The sequence below is a fragment of the Aotus nancymaae genome, unplaced genomic scaffold (assembly GCF_030222135.1).
Source record: "Aotus nancymaae isolate 86718 unplaced genomic scaffold, 86718_ANA_hifiasm-v0.15.2.pri h1tg000010l, whole genome shotgun sequence".
NCBI lineage: Eukaryota > Metazoa > Chordata > Mammalia > Primates > Aotidae > Aotus > Aotus nancymaae.
The window spans coordinates 64,110,438-64,137,198 of NW_026988421.1; the positions used below are offsets into that span (position 1 = coordinate 64,110,438).

At 40.6% G+C, this 26,761-nt stretch overlaps 1 protein-coding gene across 1 annotated transcript in view; it reads right to left on the bottom strand.

The window, feature by feature from the left end:
- MICU1 (mitochondrial calcium uptake 1) overlaps positions 1–26,761 on the bottom strand; it is a 233,556-nt gene that overhangs the window by 34,903 nt on the left and 171,892 nt on the right. The window contains exon 9 of the mRNA XM_012460264.2: positions 8,332–8,469. Within this exon, the coding sequence (XP_012315687.2) occupies positions 8,332–8,469 (138 nt within the window). The remainder of the gene's footprint in view (positions 1–8,331; positions 8,470–26,761) is intronic.

Here is a 26,761-nt window from a genome sequence, read left to right on the forward strand (position 1 = left end):
TCCATCTACCAGGAACCAATCTCATTGTCCAAGTTCTGTCTATGGCCCACTGAAAAAATGTCTCCTTCTTTCCTTATATCCCATGCCTCTCACCAATCTTGTCATCTATCCTCTACTCAATCTCCTTAGTTTTTTTTTTTTTTTTTTTGGAGACATGCTCTGTCGCCCAGGCTGAAGTGCAATGGTGCAATCTTGGCTCACTGCAACCTCTGCCTCCTCTCAGGTTCAAGCAATTCACCTGCCTTAGCCTCCCAAGTAGCTGGGATTACAGGCACCTACCACCATGCCCAGGTAAGTTTTTGTATTTTTAGTAGAGATGGGGTTTCACCATGTTGGCCAGGCTGGTCTTGAACTTCTGACCTAAGATGATCCACCTGCCTCAGCCTCCCAAAGTGCTGGGATTACAGGCATGAGCCACGGCGGCTAGCCCCTCCTGCTTAGTTTTAAAACAAGTTTACTTAATATTTTTATACCAGGTACAAAGCAATTCTTTCTGAACCCTGTCCTACATGTGGCCCGTATTACCTATTTCTTGAGTACCTTTCAGAGGTATTACTATGCTTGTCTTGCTCTAATAAAGCATCTTCCTATTGCAAATCCCAGACTTCTCTTCAACTGCTGCCTGGCAACAGGTGAAATTATACAATTTCTGTTACTTTACATTTCTACAAGTATCTAATCTTTTGGAAACATCACTTTCTTCATATCTTCATCCCTCCTGCTTACAACATGTTTGTGATTTCCTACTGTCAACTGGATAAACCCCCAAACTTCTTAGCCTGGGATTTAAAGTCCTCCACCATCTGCTTCCATAACTTACTTTTCTAGCTATCTTCCTAAGAAACTTAGGCTGAAACCTGGCAACACTGGTTTTGTTTCCCTAAAAACTTGTGCTTATTTAAACCATGTAGAATAAGGAGTGGCAACAAATAGGATGATTAGTAAGAAGATTATGGACTCTGGAATAAGAATAAGGCTTTGAAGTTCAGGTGTGGTGGCTCACGCCTGTAATCCCAGCACTTTGGGAGGCTGAGGCAGGTGGATCACGAGCTCAGTAGTTTGAGACCAGTCTGGCCAACATGGTGAAACCCTGTCTCTACTAAAAATACAAAAATTAGCTGGGTACGGTGGTGGGCACCTGTAATCCAAACTACTCGGAAGGCTGAGGCAGGAGAATTACTTGAACTTGGGAGGTGGAGGTTGCAGTGAGCCGAGATCACACCACTGCACTCTAGCCTGGGAGACAGAGTAAGACTCTGTTTCAGAAAAAACAAAAACAGAATAAGGCTTCGAATCCTGGTGCCACCTTCCTAAGAGAGTGTGTGATCTCAGGTTAACTAAGGCTCAGAGGACTATTTTTCATCTGAAAAATGATAATTCTATCTACCAAGCAGGTAGACAGACAAGATATGTAAAATGTCTAGTACATGAAAAGTATGCAGTAAGTGGTAGGTAGGAGTCCTTAGTAATTTGGCAGGCTCATTACTAACAGAACTAGTGATAATGAATTTATACTAAGCTCTGAAGTAGGCTCTCTTCTCTGGTATGTGTAGGATCTTAAGGGACAGGGAATAGGAAAAAGGTTGATGTAAATGAAACTCATTGTGGCGAAAAAAACAGGAAAATAATAGAGGGAAAACTCATAAAACTAAATCTCTTAACAGTAATTCACAGCTTAGTACTCCTTTGGGAGAAGTACAGGTTTCAAAGCTAATTAGTAAAAAAAAAAATGTAGAGTTCTAGACTTTTTAGTTTTATGGTCTCATTTCACATGTTATACTACATAGTGACTGGTGGGCACCTAATATGTGGGGTTAACGAGTTTTCAAGGGCTATAGCTAGCAGTTTCTAGAATCTGGTATTCCACAGATGACTAAAGTGGTTCAAATATCTAAGAATAAGTGAAAAAGGAGAGCTTACACATATTATCTACAGATAATATGGAAACTTAACCACCTAATAGTTTTATTAGAACTGTTTGATAAGTACTAACTGCTTAATGGCTAGTAGCAGTATTAATAAGCAATGATACACACAGAAGGCTGTTGGGGATAGGGCTACAACAGGAAACACTTAGCAAAAGCAAATGTCTTTATAACTTCTGTTTGTCAAAATCCTACTCCACGTTTAAGGCCAAGTTTGGTATTTCCTCCAAGAAATCTTACTCGTTCTCTTCAGTTGGCTTGAATCTTCCTCCTTAGTGCTCCAAAAAGCTCTCATACCTTTAATAGAGCATTCAACACATTTATCATTGCATTTGACAAGCATTTACCACTATACAGAGGACATGCAAAGGTGAATAAGGCACTGCTCTCAAGAAGCTCAAAGCTAAGTGAGTTGACTTGCTTTATATTTGTTTAAAATCTGTTTCCTTCCACTAGGAATGCTAAGTTCTATGAGGCAGACACTGGTGTGCTCACTATTGCATTCCCAGTATTTAGAAGAGTGCTTGGCACATAGTGGGTGCTCAATAAATATTGAATATAAATGTGAATATGGAATTATAGAGATCTTTGCATACATATTTTTCTCTTACTAGACTATTACAGACTTAAGAAATATATATAGTTGTAAGGATAAGGGATGGTCTTTTTCACAGCACCTGGCTTAGGGTCTTGCACACAGCAATGTCTGTCGTTGAACTGATTATAATTTTCAATTTCATCCTTAAGAAATCATTAGTTAGTAGTGTCTGCACTCATAAACATAGAGGATCACCACTGTGAATTACATTTATGAAGTCTCAGAAAACTCTTTGTAAAATAAAAACATGGTGGTTGTTCAGAGCATCTATAGAGTAATTTTCGTCAAGCATGGCAGGTTCCCCAGTTCTTCAAACGATTATTTAGGGATAAAACAGCTAGAGACACTGATGGCGCATTGCATCTCTAGGGCAGTGGCTCACAAGCCTAGCTGCACATTAGATTTACCTGGGGACCCTTCGTATTAGTCCATTCTCATGCTGTTAATAAAGACATACCTGAGACTGGGTAATTTATAAAGGAAAGAGGTTTAATTGACTCACAGTTCTGCAAGGCTAGGGGCACCTCAGGAAATTTACCATCATGGCAGAAGGGGAAGCAAACATGTCCTTCTTTACATGGTGGCAGGAAGAAGAATGAGTGTCCAGTGAAGTTGAAGAAGCCTCTTATAAAACCATCAGATCTTGTGAGAACTAACTCACTGTCATGAAAACAGGATGAAGGAAACTATCCCATGATTGAATTACCCCTACCTATTCCTCCCATGACGTATGGGGATTATGGGAACTACAATTCAAGATGAGATCTGGGTGGGGACACAGCCAAACTGTAACACCCTTTAAGAAACACTTTTGGAATTTCTCATGCAGAGGGTTTTAAAAACCCCAAAACATAATGCAGTATAGCTAATCTGGAGGGACTAAAAAAAAAAAAAAAAAAACCCCAAAACACTGATGCCTGGCCTCAGCTACTAAGCCTCTGATTTAATTGATTTGAAGAGGGCCCCAACAACCACATTCCTTAAAAATTCCTCAAGTGATCCTATTGTAGAGAAGCACTGCTTTAGAGGAAAAGTATGATTAGGAGAAAAAGCACTTTCTTATGGAAAAGGCAAGATCTGCAATAGGAACCCTTGGATTTTAGACCAGACTCTGAATGGGTCATTAATTTCTCTTTCTGTCTCTATATTCTTAAAGGCACAGTATCTAACAAGGCTGTTAGAAAGAAAGAGAAAAATGGCTGTGAAACATTGTATGGTCATTAATTTATATGCAAAAATTTAATACCACCTAAAGGACCTTCAATCCTTTAGGTCTTGTTTGATATCTTGATACAGAATCTCACACAGAAACTGATTAATGTCAGTCAAATGAAAACTTACATTTTCATGTTAACAAATCCAAAGTGGAATAAAAGAAGCAATCAGAAGGCAGATTGTGATTCCCTTTTTATAGGAAATGGTCCTAGAGAGATGGCCGGTAACCTTATGAGCAAAGGCCCTTCATTAACACTCACTTTAGTTAATTGCTATATTCACAAACTATTTAATCAACATGAGAGGATAATCAATCTTAATCTCTTTGCTAACGCAGTCTAGAAATTCTGGGCCAAAAGTTATTTAACACTGTGGATTTTCATCATCTGTCAAAATTTGTCCTTTCATTTCAGAGCTCTTTAGCAAGGTCTTCAGATCCTAAGTTAACTCCTGTCAATGCTCAATTACCCTATTACTTCAAGGGAGATGCTGCCAATGCCCAATTTATTGCTTTTAAGTATAAATTCATAATGAAATATGAATTCACCTATCATGATAGATAAAGTCAAATCAATATCTGGACCAATCTTTAAAAATAAGCCTGGTCAAAATAAAGGAGTATGTCTGAATGCAAACACTATAATCTTCCAGCACAGGGGCTAAAAAATCCACCTATACATTCATAATCAATTTTCTGAAATTATAATTTCCAACAGATATGAGCTAAGTACCAGGTAGTGCAGAAGTGCTCTATGGGAGATAAATGTTTTTTTCTCTGTCACTTTCCATTAATGATGAGTCTTCCCCACAGCCAAGAGAACATTTGCTGTGGGAAAAGGCTGGACTGAGTTCAGAGAAGCTGACACTTCCTCTCAGAGCCCAGCCTGCCCTCATTTGCAGCCCATAGCCTAGTTCAGAGGTCCTTTCAACTTTTCAATATCCAAGACAAGGAGGAAAAATTCTAGCTGATAAGAGGGCTTTCCACCAAGTTGGGGCAATGCTATGCATGCAAGATTTCTTGCACAAAGACTAACTAAGAAAACTGGGACAAGCAATAGGAATCTGCTATCTTATTTTCAATTATTGAATCTTTAAAGCTAGAAGGGCCCTTATAGTGAGCATCTAGGATAAGCCTCTCTATTCATGAGGCCAATAAGGAAACCTCTGAGGCAGAATTTGATCTCAAGTCTTTCCATCTTCATGCCTACCACACCATTACCTTGGTGATATGGTTTGGCTGTGTCCCCACCCAAATCTCAAACTGTAGCTCCCATAATTCCCATGTGTGTGGAAGGGACCTGGTGGGAGGTAATTGATCATGAGGGTAGGTCTTTCCTGTGCTGTTTCTTGTGATAGTGAATAAGTCTTACAAGATCTGATGGTTTTATAAAGGGGAGTTCCCCTGCCCACGCTTTCTCTCTTGCCTGCTGCCATGTAAGATGTGTCTTTTCTTCTCCTTTGCCTTCCGCCATGATTGTGAGGCCTCCCCAGCCATGTGGAACTGTGAGTTCATCAAACCTCTTTTCTTTACAAATTACCCAGTCTCAGGCATATTTTTATTAGCAGCATGAGAATGGACTAATACACTTGGCAGTCTCTCATGGAACATTTTTAGTGCCAGGTTAGATTCTTGCTCATGGCCAGATGGTAGCCATTGTCCAGTGAGAAGAGTACTGGGCAGGGAATGAGAAGATCTGGGTTCTAGCCCTAGCACTGCTTTGTGTGTGTTCTCTTAGAGGTCTGAATTTATTTTATTTTATTTTTTTAAAAGATAGGGTTTCACCATGATGGCCAGGCTGGTCTTGAACTCCTGACCTCAGGTGATCCACCCACCTCGGCCTCCTAAAGTGCTAGGATTACAGGCGTGAGCCACTGCACCTGGCAATTTTTTTTTTTTTCTTTAAAGACAAGATCTCACTCAGTCACCCAGGCTGGAGTGCAGTAGCATGATCATAGCTAACTGCAGCCTCAACCTCCCCAGGCTCCAGTGATCCTCCCACCTCAGCCTCCTGAGTAGCTGGGACTACAGGCATGTGCCACAATGCCTGGCTAATTTTTGTATTTTTTGTGGAGACAGGGTTTCACCATTTTGCCCAGGCTGGTTTTGAACTTCTGGGCTCAAGTGATCCTCCTGCATTGGCCTCCCAAATTGCTGGGATTACAGGCATAAGCCATCATGTCCTATGAGGCCTGACCTTTTAACTCATCTGCTTCCATTTGTTCATCTCACTCTCAGATGCTGACTCAGTCCTACCATCTTTTCTTTTCTTTCTTTTTTTGTTCTTTCTCTCAGGCTGGAGTTGCGTTCTTTCTCTCAGGCTGGAGTGAAAAGTAATCTTGGCTCACTGCAACCTCCACCCTCCGGGGTTGAAGTGATTATCCTGCTTCAGCCTCCCAAGTAGCTGGGATTATAGGCACCCACCACCATGCCTGGCTAATTTTTGTATTTTTAGTAGAGACAGGGTTTCACCATGTTGGCCAGACTGGCTTGAACTCCTGACCTCAGGTGATCTGCCTGCCTTGACCTTCCAAAGTGTTAGGATTACAGGCATGAGCCACCACATCTAGCCACCATCTTTTCTTTCCTTGCACCAGGTGTAGCTGGTGTTGAAGGGTACCTCTAGAGAGCAGTGTTGCTAGTATTCCACAAATCCATGGTCTTCAACCTCAAGGCTGCTCAAAAAACTCTAACTCATCTCCTCCTAAATTCTAATAGCCTTATCATCAGTCTTATTGTTTCTATTCTTGCTCTTCTCCAAACTATCTTCCATAAAACAGCTAGGGTTGTCTCTTTAGACGTAGATATAACCATGTCATTTCACTACTCACAATTCTTTAATGGTGTCCCATTGCACTTTGCGTCAACTCCAAACTCCTTCCATCCCTACAAAGTCCTGCATGTTCTGGTCCTCATACCCCTCTCTGAGCTCAGCTCAGACCATTCTCCCTTTTGCTCAGTACCCTCTATCCAAACTAGTCCTCTTTCAGTTCTTCACACATGCCAGGTTTGTTTTTCCTGCCTGTTATGAACTGAATGTTTGTGACTCCCCTTCACCCCTCACTCCATTCATATGTTGAAGCCCTCCCTAACCCCCAGTATGCCCAATGTGGTTGTATTTGGAGATGGGGCCTTAGGGGAAATAACAAGACTAAATGAGGTCACAAGGATGGGGCCCCAATCTGCGAGGGTTAGTATTCTTATAAGAAGAAACACCAAAGAGATTTCTCTCTCTCTGCATGCACACACACTGAGGAAAGCCTGTTGAAAAGTCAGCTACCTGCAAGGCCGGAAGAGAGCTCTTATCAGAAACCAAATCAGCTGGCACCTTGATCACAGACTTGTAGCCTCTAGGAGTGTGAGAAAATAAATTTCTCTTATTAAAGCCACCCCAGTCTGTGGTATTTTGTTACAGCAGCCAAGTAGGCTAATACATTGCCTCAGAATTTGCCTATGTGATTTCCCACTTTCCAGCGCCTCCTCTTCTTCCACCTCTCTCCTTTCTCTGCTTCTGTATTTTTAATCAAATAAGTCTTCCAACTAGACCACTCTAATGAAACACCCCTCTCAAAGGTCACCAATTACTGCCATTTCACCGAAACCGATGGATGTTAACCACCTTTAGCTTACAGAATCCTCTCTGTTATATGTGACACCTTAGATCCCTCAGTTCTTGAACCCTCTACTTCCTTGGCTTTGATTTCACTACTCTATTCTATTCTAAAGAATACTTTAGGTATTCTCTGTTTTTTTTGTTTGTTTGTTTTGTTTTTTTTGAGATGGAGTCTGTTGCCCAGGCTGCAGTACAGTGGTGTGATCTCTGCTCACTGTAATCTCTGCCTCCTGGTTTCAAGTGATTCTTATGCCTCAGCCTCCGAGTAGCTGGAATTACAGGTGCATGCCACCATGCCCTGCTAATTTTTGTATTTTTAGTAGAGATGGAATTTCACCATGTTGGCCAGGCTGGTCTTGAACTTCTGACCTCAAGTGATGCACCCGCCTTGGCCTCCCAAAGTGCTGGGATTACGGGCATGAGCCACTGTGCCTGCTTCTTTAGGTATTCTCTAATCATTTCTTCTAGATTTGCTTCCTGAGCTGCTTAAAGGTTTGTGTCCCATTGGATTCTGTCCTTGGCCCACAGTTCTTTTCTGCAAAACATCCTCTTTGGGCAATTATTTTTATGGTTGTAATTCTAATGTGTTGATGATTCCCAAATCTATCTCAGACCTCTGAGGTAATGAGAATATGCAGCTGCCTGCCAACCATCTCTACTTTAGCCCACAGGCATCTTAAATTTAAGATGTCCACGACTGAACTCTTTATTTTCCCATATAAACCAGTCTTTCTTTTAAAATTCCCAATCTCAGTTTGTGCCACCTTTTCCTGAAAAAAAAAACCTGGGGTGATTCTGGATGTTCTCCTCTTCCTCACCTGTTGCCTATTTCTTTTCTCCCTTTGGACCTCAGGTACCAGAAATGAATTAGGTGTAATTGTTGGTTCATGAAACATTCTCATCATTATGTTAGTACCTTTATATTACATAATAACCAAACATTCCCATGGTTTCTTTTCTTCCTCCAGCCAAAGCTACCTACCTTTCCTTCTTTGAAGTGCTTTTTGAGCTGCCTCTGCATGGTGGTCAGCTTCTTGGACTGCACCCCGCTGTAGGCAAGTAGCATGCCACCAAACTGCCTCTCAGTAATTCTCCCATCCACAGGGTCATGGCGTTCAAACTGCGAGGGAAACAGAAAGAGTGTTCCTGGGGTCAACGGAAAGTATTTCGACGTGGAACAGGAAATGATCAGCTGTGTTTGATGGCAGAAAATAGCTGATGACTGGGACTGTATTTTTGAGCTACAATTCTCAGTAAGATATGGAAAAACGAAGAAACAGAAGATCTAGGTTCTTATCCCAGATCTGCCACTTACTATTGTCAGAGACAGTCCAACCAGAGCAATGTCATCTTGAGTAAGAGCTAGGAAAAATGAGGCTGGGACTTGCTGGGCTGCATTCCCAGTAAGTTAGGTATTCCTAGCCTCTGGATGTTTATGGTTAATGGTACAGATTGATAACATTTACTAAACAGACCCAGATTCCAAAATGTCCTGCTATCCTGATTATCTTGAAAACAGAGGCATTCCTAATTTTGCTTTAAAGATAATATTTATTTCTAAAAAATTCATAAAGGTTTGAGAGTATAATTTTAAAGAAGAATAATATATTTTCAAGTTTTCCCCAAAATAGCAATAAAATGTTAGGACATCGATAGAGGTAGGACTTACATATAAGACATGAAATAAGAAAGTTAAGAGTGAATTCTCTTTCAGTTCTCATTTCTTCAGCTAGCTCTGTAAGTTGATAGACACCTAAATTTGTTTCCTCAGTGGTGAGACTGTGTCAGTGAGCAAGACATAGAACTGTATTTTAATACAATTACTTTTGTACCAACCTATAACAGTGACCTTTTTTTTTTTCCTTTTTTAAGACAGAGTTTCACTCATCACCCAGGCTGGAGTGCAATGGCGTCATCTTGGCTCACTGCAACCTCTGCCTCCCAGGTTTAAGCGATTCTCCTGTCTCAGCCTCCTGAGTAGCTGAGATTACAGGCGCACACCACCATGTTTGGCTAATTTTTGTAATTTTAGGAGAGATGGGGTTTCTCCATGTTGGCCAGGCTGGTCTCAAACTCCTGACCTCAGGTGATCCACTGGCCTCGGCCTTCCAAAGTGCTGGGATTACAGGCATGAGTCCCATGCCTGGCTTAACAGCGACCATTTACTGAGCATGTACTATGGGCCAGGTACCTCACACACATGTTCTTTGTTTTAATTACTTTTTCTAAAAAATAGAGATGGGGGTCTCACTATGTTGCCAGGCTGGTCTCGAACTTCTGGACTCAAGCAATCTGTCTGCCCTGGCCTCCTAAAGTGCTGGGATTACAGGTGTGAGCCACTGTGCCTGGCCTTGTTTAATCAGTATAACAGCCTATGGAGTAGCTATTATTAGTTCCACTCTGCAGATGAGAAAACTGAGGTAACATGCAGCTACATGTGACAGAGCTGGGATTTGAACTCAGCCCTATTTGGGTCCAAAGACTATCTCTCAACACCGCACCATTTCCTACTTCTGAGCAGTAGTACATCTGCTTTCTGTAGGACAGCACTGTGTTGTTCTGAATAAACTTATACAGCCATGGGGCTTAGTCACATTTAAATGAGAAGCAAAACTATGTCCAAAGAAATGAACATCATCAATATTAAGTGAAAGCCTCTTTTTCAACGCAACCACTCAATATTTCATGTTTGTCACACCATCATTCTACAGAGCTGATTAATTTTTGACAATACCAGAAGTTTTCAGGATTCAAGTTAAGTTTGATTAATGGCTCAATTTTCCATCCTGAAACAAAGTGGAGGACTGACAAAAATTTCTAAATAGGCATACTTTTTGCAATGTTTAAATCAGATTTTCAGTGAAATATGATACCTGGGTAAAAGTGCATCTATGGGCGTCTTCAAGGCATGTGAAAGAAGGCTGTGCTCCCTGCTCTCCATGCCAGACTTCAATGATTTAAGAGTGTTCATTCTGTCCTTATCTGGAAGGTTTCACAGCTGTGGGGCAATCCCATATGTTGGAATTAGAAGAATTTTCAGTCTTATCTCACCAGAAGGATTCATGGTTGAAAACGTTCTTGTAACACTGGCAGCAGCTGCAGCTTGCTCAAGGCTTATAAAATGTGTGGCACAAGGCCTCGCCTCTGTTGTTTCAGATAGTAAGGTCAATTTCCAGTGCAATTTCGATGCCCAAGCAACAATTCCAATGCTCAGATTAGCATTTTTTACTAATGTTCTTTGAAAACTCAGACTTGTCTTTTGGTAATGGGCTCTATTATGATTATTTTTAAGTGATTGGAATCTGAAAGCACTTAAAAACCATCAACTTCTGCTTGTCCATGTAGTATGGCCACTTCAAAGCTTACTACTTCAGCTCTGTAATTTGATTTTGGGTGGCACATCTACTTTTAGGTTTTTAGGCTCTTCTGAGGTAGGACTGCCTTATTTCTAAGGTCTTAAACATGGCTGGAGGAAGCCATGGAGAGCTGTTTTTCTTTTTTCTCTTTTTAAAGACGGGGTTTCACCATGTTGGTCAGGCTGGTCTTGAACTCCCGACCTCAGGTGATCCACCCACCTTGGCCTCCAAAGTGCTTGGATTACAGGCATGAGCCACCACGCCCGGCCCGAAAGCTGTTTTTCTTTACACACAAAACTGCTAATGGAAACAGACTTGAACTAATGTCTTATTTGTTCAAACTTTATTAACTAAAGACCTACTATGCTAAGGCTAGGGAACTTTGAAGGTAGTATCTCAAGGACCTTCATTAGGGTTAAAGTTTCAAGGGCAACAGCTAGACATTATGTGGCTGTAGGGGTCAAGTGTATGCAGGGTTAAGCATCGCTAATCCCAAAACCCCAAATCTGAAATGCTTCAAAATCCAAAACTTTTTTTCTGTTGTTGCTGAGAGACAGACTCTCCTTCTGTCACCCAGGCTGGAGCGCGGTGGCACGATCTTGGCTCTCTATAACCTCTGCCTCCTAGGTTCAAGCAATTCTCCTGCATCAGCTTCCCAAGTAGCTGGGAATACAGGCATGGATCACCATGCCCAGATAATTTTTGTATTTTTAGTAGAGATGGAGTTTCACTATATGTTGGCCAGGCTGGTCTCGAACTCCTGACCTCAGGTGATCCCTCCGTCTTGGCCTTCCAAAGTGCCGGGATTATAGGTGTGAGCCACTGCGCCCGGCCCCAAAATCCAAAACTTTTTTTTTTTTTTTAAGAGATTGGATCTCACTATGTTGCCCAGGGTGGAGTGCAGTGGCTATTCACAGACGCAGTCCCACTACTGATCAGCACGGGAGTTTTGACCTGCTCCGTTTCTGACCTGGATTGGTTCACCATTCCTTAGGCAACCTGGTGATCCCCTGCTCCTGGGAGGTCACCATATTGATGCTGAATTTAGTGTGGACACCTGATCAGCTTAGTGCACTACAGCCCAGAACTCCTGGGCTCAAGTGATCCTCCCACCTCAGCCTCCTGAGTAGCTGGGACTACAGACACGCTCCTCTGTGTCCGGCAATCCAAAACTTTTTGAGCACCAACATGATGCTCAAAGATCATGCAAAAGGGAAATGCTCATTGGAGCATTCTGGATTTTTTTTTTTTTTTTTTTTTTTGACAGGGTCTCGGACTGTCACTCAGGCTGGATGACAGTGGCACAATTACAGCTCACTGAAGCCTTGATCTCCTGTGCTCAAGTGATCTTCCTGCCTTAGCCTCATGAGTAGCTGGGACTATGGGCATGTACCACCATGCCTGGCTAGTTTTTGCATTATTTTATAGAGATGGGGGTCTCCCTATGTTGCCTGGGATGTTCTTGAACTCTTGAGCTCAAGCTATCTGCCAGCCTTGAGCCTCCAAAGTGCTGGGATTACAGGTACCACAGCACCTGGCCTGAATTTTGGATTTTTGGATTAGTGATGCTCAACCAGTAAGTGTAACACAAATGTTCCAAACTCTGAAATAATCCAAAAATCTGAAACGCTGCTGGTCCCAAGCATTTTAGATAACGGATACTCAACTGGTATCTTAAGCTGGGACAATCCTGTGGGTGCACTCCTGGGGTGCCATATGCATGTAATCAATCCCCAAGGTCATGGGAGGATCTTTTGAAGAAAGACATAGGCTATTACAAAATTATCATAATGTAGAAAAGTTCTAATTGCATATTTGGAAGCAATTCAAATTATTGGCTTATATTTTATTTTATCCAACCTATTTTCCACTAATGTTGGAACCTCTGATTTCTACTTCAATGAAAATTAAAAACCTCCACTGTGTTTGATCCTGAGGCACAGCATGTGTGCATTCCAGCACACCACCCACCATCTGCATTGTTTTTCCGTGTCTAGGAAGAGCTTAACAGCCTCACATTTCCCCTTCGGCAGCCAATGCCACTTTCTCAAATGGATACAAGCTGTTGTTTCCCTGTTGTTCTCCAGGGGGCTGCAGGGTAGGCCAAGAGGAGCCAACAAACTGCAAGGTTTTTCCTGGCTTTCAGTTCACACTGTGCCTCTTGTTCCCACCCCTGTCCCTCGTTGTTTTGGAAGGACAGATGGTCTGCATGTATCTAGATGAAATGACTTAAGGATGGGAAGCCAGGAAAGGAAGAAAACATGTATTATGAACAAAGGCCAAAAGTAAGGTTAGAAACATAGTAAAAGGAAAAAGAAATCAGTATCTGCAAGTGGGTCTTCATTTTTTGGACTTTTGAGGTTAATGTATCCAATAAATGTAAACTTCAGTGTTCTTCTCTATCATACAGTTATCTTTCAAGAGACTCTGTCCATCCCCTAGAGTAAATCCTCTCCTCATACAAGTTTTCAGAATGATAAATTTTGGGGGCTAGGTGCAGTGGCTCATGCCTATAATTATAGCACTTAGGGAGGCTGACATGGGTGGATCGCTTGAGCCCAGGAGTTCAAGACCAGCTTTGGCATCAAAGACCCCATCTCCATTAAAAATTTTTTTTTAAAAGAATGATAAATTTCTTGATAGGCTTTTTCTAGTACCTGAACTGTGCAATGCAAGGTTGCATAGTGATCTCAAGCTGCTGAGCTGAACACATCTGTGTTTTTGAATCTAATAGTATGTGGCTTTTGAGGTCCTAACCATGCCACTGACGCTACTATAAGGAGTCTCAGAATAACTGTGTTATGCCTATCTAAAGGAAAAATGATTACAGGCAAAGTTGTCCACCATAAACCTACCCAGTGAGCATGACATACACATTTCATAGTTTGAATTGAAATCTGTTACTGCAATTGACAAGGGACACCAAAGAGTCCCAGGTCAGACTGCAGGGAGCCTGAATTTTCTTGATCTTTGAAGAGGCATCTTTATTGCAAACACTAGTAAGGTTGTCTTTTGACTAGCTGGCAAACTGGGGAAGAAGGTTCACAATTTGGAACAGAGGCAACACAGTTTACTGCCCTCAGCAAGGGCCAAAACAAATCATTAGAGTCTTGGTCCATAAGATTATAGATTACCAAACTCAACTGCTAGAGCTTTCTACTTCCAATCCAAACATTCCTGTCCTATCCTATTTTTGAGATGGAGTTTCGCTCTTGTTGCCCAGGCTGGAGTGCAATGGCATGATGGCCACTGCATCCTCTGCCTCCCAGGGTTCAAGCAATTCTCCTGCTTCAGCCTCCTGAGTGGCTGGGATTACAGGCGCCAGCCACCATGCCTGGCTAATTTTTTGTATTTTTGGTAAAGATGGAGTTTCACCAAGTTGGCCAGGCTAGTTTCAAACTCCTGACGTCAGGTGATCCACCTGCCTCAGCCTCCCAAAGTGCTAGGATTACAGACGTGAGCCACCGCACCTGGCCTCCTTCCATTTTAAAATGGTTTTTAAGAAAAAATTTCAGGTTGGTGATCAAATCAACTGACTAAATGATGAGTACAAATCAGAACAGTCAGACCAGGAAAAGGTTAATCCTCCAGCCTGACAGCCAAAACTACGAAGATAATAAGACTGATGCATGAATTTATTACAAGATAATAGCAATCAGGAAATATTTGACTGAAGGTGTCAGGGAAAAATATTTTAGATTTGGAACAAAAGGTTTCAGGGTTTGATATGTTCTGGTTTCATTCCACAGAAGGTAATACATTGAGGTGAAAGAATATGGACTTCACAATCAGGAATTCACAATTCTGGCCTGAACCCATACTTGCTGGCTGTGGCTTCAAGGAAGTGCCTTATCCATTCCAAGGCTTCAAAACCTTCTCACCAAAAAATGGAGATAATATTCGTGACCTCAAAATGTTGTTGTAAGGATTAAATGGGATAATATGTAAATAAATTAGTACAGGGTTTGATGCCCAGTTAACATTCAATAAATGGGCCAGGCATGATGGCTCACACCTGTAATCCCAGCACTTTGGGAGGCCGAGGTGGGAGGACCACTTGAGGCCAGGAGTTCGAGACCATCCTGGCCAACATGGCAAAACCCTGTCTTTACTGAAAATACTAAAATTAGCTGGGTGTGGTGGTGGGTGCCTGTCATCCCAGCTGCTCGGGAGGCTGAGGCAAGAGAATCACTTGAACTTGAGAGGCAGAGGTTGCAGTGAGTCAACATCGTGCCACTGCACTCTAGTCTTGGTGACAGAGTAAGACCCTGCCTCAAAAAAAAGGAAAACAGATTCAATAAATGTAGCAATTAATTTTATTTATTATTGAACACATTAGAATGACTTCAAGATTAAAACTACTTAGAGTTGCTTGAGGTAGAACACCAACTTAATAACCTGTACCCTGGCAGTAATTATCGAACAGAAAACCTGGCATAAAGGAAGAGCTCAATAAATATGTATTGAATAAACACAGACAAAACACCAGAAAATTCACAACACTTCTGTCCTATTGTTGGGAGGGTTTCCTATCTAAGGCAAGGAATATCTCTATGTTTATCTCTTAATATCTACTTTCATGATACTGATTTCTATAAGTATAGTTTGAGAATGCCATTCATTTTGGCTAATCAGTAACATATCTGAGTGCTTATGCTAGCCAGGTGCTGTCCTAGGAACTTATCTTTGATAATTCTCACACTGCTATATAACAGGTACTAGTATTATTCTATTTTATAGACAGAGAAAAGTGAAATAACTTTCCCACACAGTTAATGTAGAGAGAAATTTCTCTCTGGTCTCAGTAGCAGAACAGTTGATATGTTCTTATTTTAAAGGCAACGTGAATCATGTTTTCCTTGTTATTCTGGTTACTGGAAAGCTTACAGTCAAGTTTGTGGGCCACTTCTACAATAGGAGACGTTGTGACACACTTTTCATACTAACCTTACTTAACTTTTCTTAAAAGAAAGTTAGGCTTTCTTTTACTTTCCTCTTTAACTTTAATTTGTCAGCAAGTTTTGCTTTTGTCTCACTGACTGTACTTTTTATGGCTTCCTGAAATCCCTTCTTGAAAAAGACAAGATTTAAAATAATGGTACTAGACATCTAGGCTGTTTCAATTTTTGTCTATGATAAATACTGCTCTGATAAACTTTTTCTGAACTTAATTTTTCATCATTATTTTAGGAATTGATCCCTAGAAACAAAATTTTGAAATATAAATTATGGGCTCTTTAAAATTGTATTGTGAGGTATCTGACAAATACATAATAATACATATAACAGACAAGTTATGAAACATAATAATAAAACAAACACCACGAGCCTCTGACTTAACCTGAGACAGGAAGCATCAGCACCACAGTTAAAGCCCATGCCCTGCCTCCCTTTTTTAGTACCTTATTATTTTCAATAGTTTAAAACAAAAGTTTGTATTCCTAAACAATATAACTGCTATTTAATATTCCAACTAATCTAGGAAGTTAATGTTTCCATATGAAATTGCTAAAAATTTCAAGCTATTTTTCCTTTAGGATAACTCTTCAGCAAGCAGAAGATCTTATTATATCCAATTTCTGCTTTCAATAACTTAAAAAAACCCTAGTCTTGTGTTACATACTTCTGAGATTTAAGAAGCCCAACATTATTCAGAGTTCAAGGACATTCTTCTTTTCATATGAGATCCTAAGAGTTTTGGAAACAGATTGTCTGTTAGAACAAAATATAACAGCTCCAATTTTAGGAGATGAGAACCAAGGACTAATTGCAGTAGGAAAGCAACCTGCTATTTTCTCTCACCTGAGTGTCAGTTCGCTTTCCTGCAACTCCAACGAAGAGCACTCTGGGATCTACTGCCTAGATGAAATATTAACACAATACATTCCCACACTCCTTTTGTCCTAGCATTGCTGACAGCTTATCAGCAATCTTAAGAGAGCTGGAAATTTAGCTTGTTCATATACTCAACACCTAAAGACCCCTATACCAGACTTGATATGCTGATTTTTCCTAAAGATATGGCAAATTGTGGAAAGCAGTAACCAATGTGAAAAGCTGTTAGGAAGTAATAATAATAATTAAGATACAGGATTTACTTTGGGCTTAGTGATCCATAGTTGATTATCTCCTCATTATTGTGAGTAACTGAATAAATAAAAATAAAAATGAAGAAATAAAGGCCAGGCATGGTGGCTCACGCCTGTGGTCCCAGCACTTCTGGAGGGAAGGTAGGAGTACTGCTTGAGGCCAGGAGTTCTAGAACAGCCTGGGCAGCATAGTGAGACACTGACTCTCCAAAAAATTAAAAATTAGCTGGTCATGGGAGCGTGTGCCTATAGTCCCAGCTACTTGAGAGGCAGGGGTTGAGAGGATCACTTGAGTCCAGGAATTCGAGACTGCAGTGAGCTATGATCATGCCACTGCACTCCAGCCTGGGTCAGAGTGAGACCCTGTCTCACAAAAAAAGAAAAAAAGAAAAATTAGAAACCAAGTCAATATCTTTTTCATTTATTTTTAATTTCTTTTTTTTTTTTTTTTGAGACAGACTCTTGCTCTGTTGCCCAGGCTGGAGTGTACTGGTGTGGTCTTGGCTCACTGCAGCCTCCTCCTCCTGGGTTCAAGTAATTCTTATGTCTCAGCATCCCAACTAGCTGTGACTACAGGAGCATGCCACCATGCCTGGCTAATTTTTGTATTTTTTAGTAGAGGCGGGGTTTCACCATGTTGGACAGGCTGGTCTTGAACTCCTGACCTCAGGTGATCCGCCTGCCTCAGCCTCCCAACGTGCTGGGATTACAGGCATGAGCAACCACACCTGGCCAATTTTCATAACAATAAAATATAAACATTAGACCTTCTACAGTAAGGAGAATCCAATCTATTTTAGACATGTATTCCAAAGGAAACTTTCATCAGTTTGGACAAGACTTGGTTGTAAAAGAAGACTTGTTTTATGCTAAGCATTTAGGCTCGTCTTTATGTCATTTTCCTTGCCTGGCATGTTGTTCCCCTTCATCTACTTGTGCAAACACCCTACTTACTGATTTTTCTAAAACATATTAAACTTTCTTGATTCTTCAGCACTATTACAGTAGGTAAGGTCTAGACCTAACAGAAGAGTATGCTTTGCTTTATATTGCCTTTATTTTTTTTATATGAAGCCTTGCTCTCTCACCCAGTGAGGTGGTGTGATCTCAGCTCACTGCAGATTCCGCCTCCTGGGTTCAAGCGATTCTCCTGTCCCAGCCTCCCAAGTAAATGGGACTACAGGCATGAGCCATTACACTCATTTAATTTTTATATTTTTGGTAGAGATGGGGTTTCGTCGTGTTGGCAGGCTGGTCTCAAACTCCTAACCTCAGGTGATCCGCCTGCCTCAGTCTCCCAAAGTGCTAGGATTACAGGCATGAGCCACTGCACCCGCACCCGGCCTGTCCTTTATTTTTTGAAAATAGTTTTCTCTTTCTCACATTATATATTTCTATCTATGTGAGAGTCTTTGCCTTGTGTGTGTTTTTTTGTTTGTTTTGAGACAGGGTCTTGTTCTGTCGCCTAGGCTGGAGTGCAGTGGCACAATCTCGGCTCACTGCAACCTCTACCTCCCAGGTTCAAGAGATTCTCCTGCCTCAGCCTCCCCAGTAGCTGGGATTACAGGTATGCGCCACCATGCCTGGCTAATTTTTGTATTTTTAATAGAGATGGGGTTTTGCCATGTTGGCCAGGCTGTTCTCAAACTCCTGAGCTCAGGTCATCCACTCGCCTTGGCCTCCCAAAGTGCTGGGATTACAGGTGTGAGCCACCAAGCCCAGCAGCCTTGTATTGCTTACTGTGTCTGCATTACACACAAAGCTGGGCCACACTGCATGTGCTCAATAAATAATTATGACTGACTGGTTAAATCTCTGCCTCGTTTAGAAAGTCACCTACCCATTCTGTATTAATCATCTAATGGAAGCACATGACACACTTTCCAGTCTATACTCTTAAATACCTATGGAGAGATTGTGATACTTCATTAGAATTGATAATTATTCCCAGAGGAGAAAATCCTAAAGCTGCACTTGAACTTTCAAGGATATGATTAGCTGTGGGCCCTGCTATGAAGCTCCATTTGCTCCTTTGCCTGAGTCCAGTTATATATAAAGTTCTCAATAATATTCAGCTCATATCTAAAAGACTAAAACAAACAAAAAAGTGGGTAAGTCAGTCAAGAAGCATGCTGGCAGGATAGGCAATGTCAGACTTCGTAGGCCAAAACAATTTGTACCCCAGAGTCTGAAACTATGCTGGAAGGATAAATTAGGTAAAAATGGCAGGTACATTTATTCATTCAAGTGAAAACCAAAAAGTCTTATCAGTAAGGTTCCCCTTCTTCTGTCACTTAATTTTAGAAAATAATACCTTATCTTCAATTTTCATAAAGTTCAAATCCGGGTAGATGTCTGAAAATCATTATAGTCACACTTTAGCAAATTATGAAAATAAGACTATAGATGAAAACACAGATCCACTTATCTAAATTAGAAATGTGAATTGAAGGATCCATACTCAGCTGATGGTATCTGTAGGAGTCCTTTCATTTAGTCTTCACTCACTAAAATTCCAGCTTGGTAGGTCCTGGGAAATACTTTTTGCAGCACTATCTATTCCCTGCTTTGGCTCTCTGGAAAGGATTCTTCTTGCATCCATATCAAAGTTGTTCATTATTTGGGGAATATAAATGAAGCTGGTACAGTGGCAAGAATATAAGATTTGCAGTTAGGCAGACTTGGGTTTGGTTTTTTATCTTGGTCATGTACCAACTGTGTACTTCGGGGCAATTTTTAACCTTTCTGAACCTCGGTTCCCTCATCTATAAAGTCAGTATAAAAGCAGTACCTCTCTTTTGAGATTACTGTGAGGGTTAAGTTAGATAATAGATGTGAAACCATATAAAAGCCCCAATTTTAGGAGATAAGAATCGAGGAATAATTGTAGTTCTAATTCATCTTCCCTAAGATGCATTTCCTTTTATTTTTTTTTTACATTTTAATATCTCTGAAATCACTATGCTTCTTAAAATTGCTATTGGCCAAGGAGCAGTTGGTACTGTTCTCACTGACCATACAAGTATATCGGAGCTTGCAGAATGAGTGTCAGTGGCTTGGAAGAAAATCTCAACTAACAATGGATTGTTCTTTTCAGAAATGCTGCACCACAAATGCTCCTGATGGCTTGGAGAACAATATTGTATGGAAAAACACAGACTTGCATGATTCAGAGTAAAAAAAAATTCAGAAGGGTTGGATCCTGAGTATGAAGAAATTTTAGACTAATTTATTTGTTTTGTTTATATGTATGTACAAGTATGCCATAAAATAAAAATCTAAGCCTAATGGAGTTTCTTTTTTTTTTTTTTTTTTTTTTTTGAGATGGAGTATCATTTATTCTGTTGCCCAGGAGGCTGGAATGCAGTGGCGCAATCTCAGCTCACTGCAACCTCCGCCTCCCGGGTTCCAGCGATTCTCCTGCCTCAGCCTCCTGAGTAGCTGGGATTACAGGTGTCCACCACCATGCCTGGCTAATTTTTGTTTTTAGTAGAGATGGGGTTTCACTATTTTGGCTAGGCTGGTCTTGAACTCCCCACCTCAAGTGATCCACTTGCCTCAGCCTCCCAAAGTAGGGGGATTACAGGTGTGAACCACCAAGTGCAGTCCTAATGGGGTATTTTAATAGATATTAACTAAACATTGTTAGTGTAAAGCATTTTTGTCATGGGTTTGCTCAACGGCATTTTTTTCTTTCTTAGTGATTAACAAAATAATGGTGTAGCAATCCAATGTTTGTGTTTTATATTCAATGAAATATGGTAGTAGAATGCCTGGCACATACTAAGAGCTCAGTAAATGCTGGCTGCTATTAATAATAATAGTAACAATATAAATAGTGAACAAAAGCTACAAATAATAAGTTTGTGGCCACATTTGCTTCTGTTCTGTATTCTACAAAGACAACAAAAAATAAGATTGAGAAAGGAAAGAAAAACTCCAAGTAAGAAATTCTCTTAATCCTTCCCTTTTTACTCTCCATATGCACATTTTGCATAATTATAAGAAGAGAAATAAAAGAGATGGGCAAGAGTGGAACTATGCTTAGAGCATGGAAAGTTGAATTATAAACACTCTTTCCCTGTAAAAATCAAACTTCTGCAAAAGTTTACAGAAACAGAAGCAGTAGGGATAAACTATAAGACTTGAAGTTACCGCTGGGTGCTGTGGCTCACGCCTGTAATTCCAGCACTTTGGGAGGCTGAGGCGGGTGGATCACGAGGTCAAGAGATCGAGACCATCCTGGTCAACATGGTGAAATCCCGTCTCTACTAAAAATACAAAAAATTAGCTGGGCATGGTGGCACGTGCCTGTAATCCCAGCTATTCAGGAGGCTGAGGCAGGAAAATTGCCTGAACTCAGGAGGCGGAGGTTGCGGTGAGCCGAGATCGTGCCATTGCACTCCAGCCTGGGTAACAAGAGTGAAACTCTGTCTCAAAAAAAAAAAAAAAAAAAAAAAAAAAAGACTTGAAGTTACTATGTATGGAGCACAAATTAATAGGTTGAGGGATAATAATGTACAAAATGTTTCTAATGCACTCTCTCATTTGAGTCTCATAATAACCTTTGAAGTAGGCATAATAGCTACTGCCTAGAGGGACCTGGGATTTGAAGAAATAATAGGACAACACCAAGATCACAACATAGGCTAGAGGGTTTTAAAATTACTCTATATAGATGTATGTTATTGGCATGATTATAGTCATGAAAAAATTCTATCTTACTGTTTCTATGAATGATTTAACAAGCCCATGATTAGAGACTAACTATAAGTATACATATATATTCCTAATAAAAAGAAAAAAGAGAAAACCTAGGCAGGCAATTATATGTTAAACTGCTAGTTTATAACCAGGAGGCAATGTTGTTAAAAATAGTTACTACTTGAAGTTTTCTATAGGAACAATTTCACAGATGCAATATATGAAAAAATCATTGGTGTACAGGCAGAAGTTAAAAAAAAAAGATATGAAAAAAACCAATTGTGCCACAGTTAGAAAAATGGCCATATTCAAGGAATCCATCATTAAAAGTCTTGCTATGCTTCACAAAAGCTGAAGAGTTTAACTGAGAGAAACAGAGGTCTATTATATTAGAATGATAAAACAATTAGCGTTATATCTGCTTTTACCTGGATGAACTGAGCTAAATTATTAAGTTGCATATTCTCAAATTTCTGCCTACACTAAAAACCTGAATTTTGAGGACACTATCTGTAAAATTAGTAACACATTATACTTCAGTCTCCAGAGTTCAAATCCCAGTTGATATCCTTTTTTATGATGACCCATCCCTTCTTTGACTGGCTTAATCTTATAATCCATTTTAATTCTGACCATTCAAAAAGCCATTGTATAAGTGATAAGCTCATTCTCATTGGGTATCATGGAAAAAGTGTATATGTATGTATAATATATATATATGTAAACTTTTAATTATATATGTGTGTGTGTATATATATACACACATATATACATACATATATATACATACATATATATACACATATATACACATACATATATATACACACATATATATACACATATATACACATACATATATATACACACATATATATACATACATATATATACACATATATATATATATTCTTTTTTTTTTTTTTTGAGACGGAGTTTTGCTCTTCTTACCCAGGCTGGAGTGCAATGGCACGATCTCGGCTCACCGCAACCTCCGCCTCCTGGGCTCAAGTGATCTTCCTGCCTCAGCCTCCAGAGTAGCTGGGACTACAGGCATTTCCCACCATGCCCAGCTAATTAAAAAAATTTTTTAGTCTGGGCACAGTGACTTGTGCCTATAATCCCAGCACATTGGGAAGTCAAGGCAGGCGGATCACATGAGGTCAGGAGTTCAAGATAAGCATGGCCAACATGGTGAAACCCCATCTCTACTAAAAATACAAAAATTAGCAAGGCATGGTCGTGGGCACCTGTAATCCCCACCACTCGGGAGGCTGAGGCACGATAATTGCTTGAACTCAGGAGGCAGAGGTTGTAGTGAGCCAAGATCAAGCTACTGCACTCCAGCCTGGGCAACAGAGTGAGACTCTGCCCCCACCTCCAAAATTTTTTTTTTGTGTGTAAAGACAGGGTCTCTTACTATGTTGCCCAGGCTGGTCTCGACCTCCTGGGCTGAAGCAGTCCTCCTACCTTGGCCTCCCAAAGTGTTGGGATTAAACACATAAGCCACTGCGCCTGGCAAGTTTCTTAAGAGAACCACAGAGAAACCATTAAGTCAGGTTGTGTGTTAAATCCTGCAGCACTAAGTGTTTTGTTGTTGTTGTTGTTGTTTTGTTTTTTCTGGTCACCAAGTTAATTAAGGTTTTCTTAAAGTTTTTTTAAAAGCAACTTATGAGACATAAATGATAATTCTCAATTTTGTGGTATCTTTTCATTTTTAAAACAGCTAATGAGGAATGTTTCATGCTTAAGTATACTGGTCTATCTCTAACTCGAATTTCAAATTTACAAATGTGACTTTTAGGAGTTCTCACGTATGTTTGGGAAGTGGAGTGGGAAAATCCTGGAGACGATGGAATTGTTGAAAGTGGGGCTGATACCCCAAAATGTGCCTAATATACTAGGCCATAAGGTGCTACAGAGAGCTGGAGAAGGAGTGGGCATCAACATGTATGTGTACATTTGCTAGGCTTTCGTTCACATCTGATATTTACTAACTCAACATTATTTCCTGAAAATCTGGTTTTTACTAAGTCTCTGCCAGGCACTATGGAAATAATGGCAAGCCCAACACTCTCTCATACAAGTGCTCATGGAGTGTTTGCAGAGAGTTACGTATTTAACAATGAGATGACTATGTAATTAAGTGATCTGAAAAAAAAGTACAGAGTGCTTTGGAAATGGGTAACAAAAATGTGATCTAATTTAGGGTGGAGAGGTGGTGAAGCAGGAAAAGCTTTTTTGATATGAGTGAGGTTTAAGTGAGTCCTGAGGGATACAAACAAAGTAACTAGACGAAGGAGAAGAAAGGGAGCTCCAGGGAAATCAACAGCGGTGAAAAGGCCCTTAGTTAGGAGTGACTGATATGCGATGAATCATGTAGTTAGGCGGCAGCTGAAGTAGATCAAGCGCAACACAGAGAGAGGTGGTCAGATGAGATGATGTTTCTGACTGATTAACGGAGGTGACTGAAAGTATTGCCAAACAGGTTCTTTTCCACTTCATACACATTCCCGGGAACGAGACTCTAACAACTTGAAAAGCCTGTGGTTGCATGGCTTTCTCACTGCTAATCTTAAACCTTTACTAAAAGAAAGTCAGATGAGACTTCATTTCTGCCTTGCAGGTGTTAGCAGAATGTTCTCATGTTTGAAATTATACTTCCTTAAATCTTTATTTTTTTAATTTTTAAATTTTTTCTGGGATGGACTCTCACTTTCTCACCCAGGCTGGAGTGCAATGGCATGATCTCGGCTCACTGCAACCTCCATCTCTTGGGTTCAAGTGATTCTCTCCCTTCAGCCTCCCAAGTAGCTGGGATTACAGATATGCACCACCACAACTGGATAATTTTTGTATTTTTGTAGAGAAGGGGTTTCACCATGTTGGCCAGGCTGGTCTTGAACTCCTGACCTCAGGTGATCTGCCTGCCTCAGCCTCCCAAAGTGCTGGGATTACAGGTGTGAGCCACCATGCCTGGCCCCTTAATTGTTTTTAATATCAACTCTTCTTGGGATCCTAGTAGACTTGCAACAGCTAACGCATCAATGTGAACGCATCAATGTGAATGGCCAATATAAGACAACAGAGGTTGTGGCAACTATTAAAGAAGCTGTTCCCAAAATCTCCCACAGCTCTCAAAGGCAGCAGAGAGCTCCTATTTTCAAGAGTATCAGATTTGAAGAACTAGATGTAACACAGAAGATGAAGACATTCTTTTTTGTTGATTTAAGAGACGGGGTCTCACTCTCACCCAGGCTGGAGTGCAGTGGTACCATCATAGCTCACTGCAGTATTAAACTCCTGGGCTCCAAGGATCCTCCCACCTCAGCCTCCTCAGTAGCTGGGACTAATGGCACTTGCCACTGTACTCAGCTAATTTTAAAATTTTTTATAGAGACAGGGTTTCCCTTTGTTGCCCAGGTTGCTCTTAAACTCCTGGCTTCAAGGAATCCTCCTGTTTCGGCCTCTCAAAGTGCTAGGACTACAGTTGTGAGCCACTGTGCCTGGTTGAAGATATTAACTTAAGTTAGTTATTTTCCCTCTTTTTTTTTTTTTTTTTTTGAGATGGAGTCTCCTTCTGTCACCCAGGCTAGAGTGCAGTGGTGCAATCTCGGCTCACTGAAACCTCCGCCACCTACGTTCAAGCAATTCTCTTGCCTCAGCCTCCCGAGTATCTGGGATTACAGGAGTCTGCCACCACACCTGGCTGATTTTTTCTGTATTTTTAGTAGAGACAAGGTTTTGCCATGTTGGCCAGGCTGGTCTTGAACTCCTGACCTCAGGTGATCTGCCCACCTTGGCCTCCCAAAGTGCTGGGATTACCACCATATCCAGCCAGTTAGTTATTCTCAATTCCATCCCTTCACTACAATTCAAATACTCACTTTTCCTCCTCTAGCTGTCACGCAGCTGGGAGGCAGTAACAAGCCCCAAATCATCTAGGGAGGATACATGCTATCTATGGCCTTACCATACCAGAGAAGACTGCCACATAAACATGAGGCCAAGATTACACATCACATTGTTTTTAGTTTGGAGGCAGAGAAGTTAATCAGTATTTTAAATCAGAGCCACCTAACTGAATACACTAAAAATAATGCCACCATGGTAACGTAATGAGAAAATGGCACATTCTTCTATCACATTCCTGCAGAGAGAGGGAGGTATTTCAAATACAGTCATGTGTCACATAACAATGTTTTGATCACTGAGACTGCACAGATGATGGTGTATATGTTAAGATACACAATTATGTACCATTGTGTTGCAATTGCCCTCTACAGTACTCAATACAGTAACATGCTCTACAAGTTTGTAGCCTCAGAACAACAGACTGTTTAGGTTTGTTAAGTACACTCTATGATGTTCACACAATGATGTATTTCCCAGAATGTATCCCTGTTGTTAGGCAATGCATACGGTATTTGAAGTTATCTCATAAATAGGGATTGACATATACTAATTATAGCCTGGCAGTATTCATTTATTAAAATCATTTAACTGTTACTCTCCTCTCAGGATCTGCCCTGTCATATCCTCTGACAGATGGACCTAGTGACTGCTGAAAACCTGAGTGGGAAGGTGAGTCTTTCTTGGATGACCCCTATAACGCAGATTTAGAGGAGACTGGAAGGCTGTGTGTCCCATTATGCCAGTTGGAAATTAATTATGTTTCGCTAGGCAGAGGAGGCTCCTGGGCACAGTTGACAAAGTGTGTGTAAAATGTGATTAGCTTTAGGGAATAAATGATTACACGTGCAAATAAATAGGCTTGGTAATACTCACCAGATCAAGCAACTCTACGATTCATTATTTTTCTTTGGCAGAAATTGAATGCAAAACCACATTAACATCACATTTGAGGTTATACATACCCACAGTGAGGAAAATCAAAGATATTATTCCCCCAGCTATCATAACCCTGTCAGATGATAGACATATATTAAAAACAAACTATAAAACTTAATTCAGATCCACAGTTAGCACAAGAATATACCACAATATTCTTTATGACAAGCTGTGGAACTATTATACTAGCAGAGTTTTAATTAACCTTTCCAGGTGGAGAAAAAAGACTCAGGCTCTTTGAAGCTAGTATAAGACAAGATCAGTAAACTAGGCAGCACAATTTCCAGAGCACTGGAAAAATCCCAATATTACTTTATTTTACTTATTTATTTATTTAGAGACAGAGTTTTGCTCTTGTTGCCCAGGCTGGAGTGTAATGGCACATTCTTGGCTCACTGCAACCCCTGCCTCC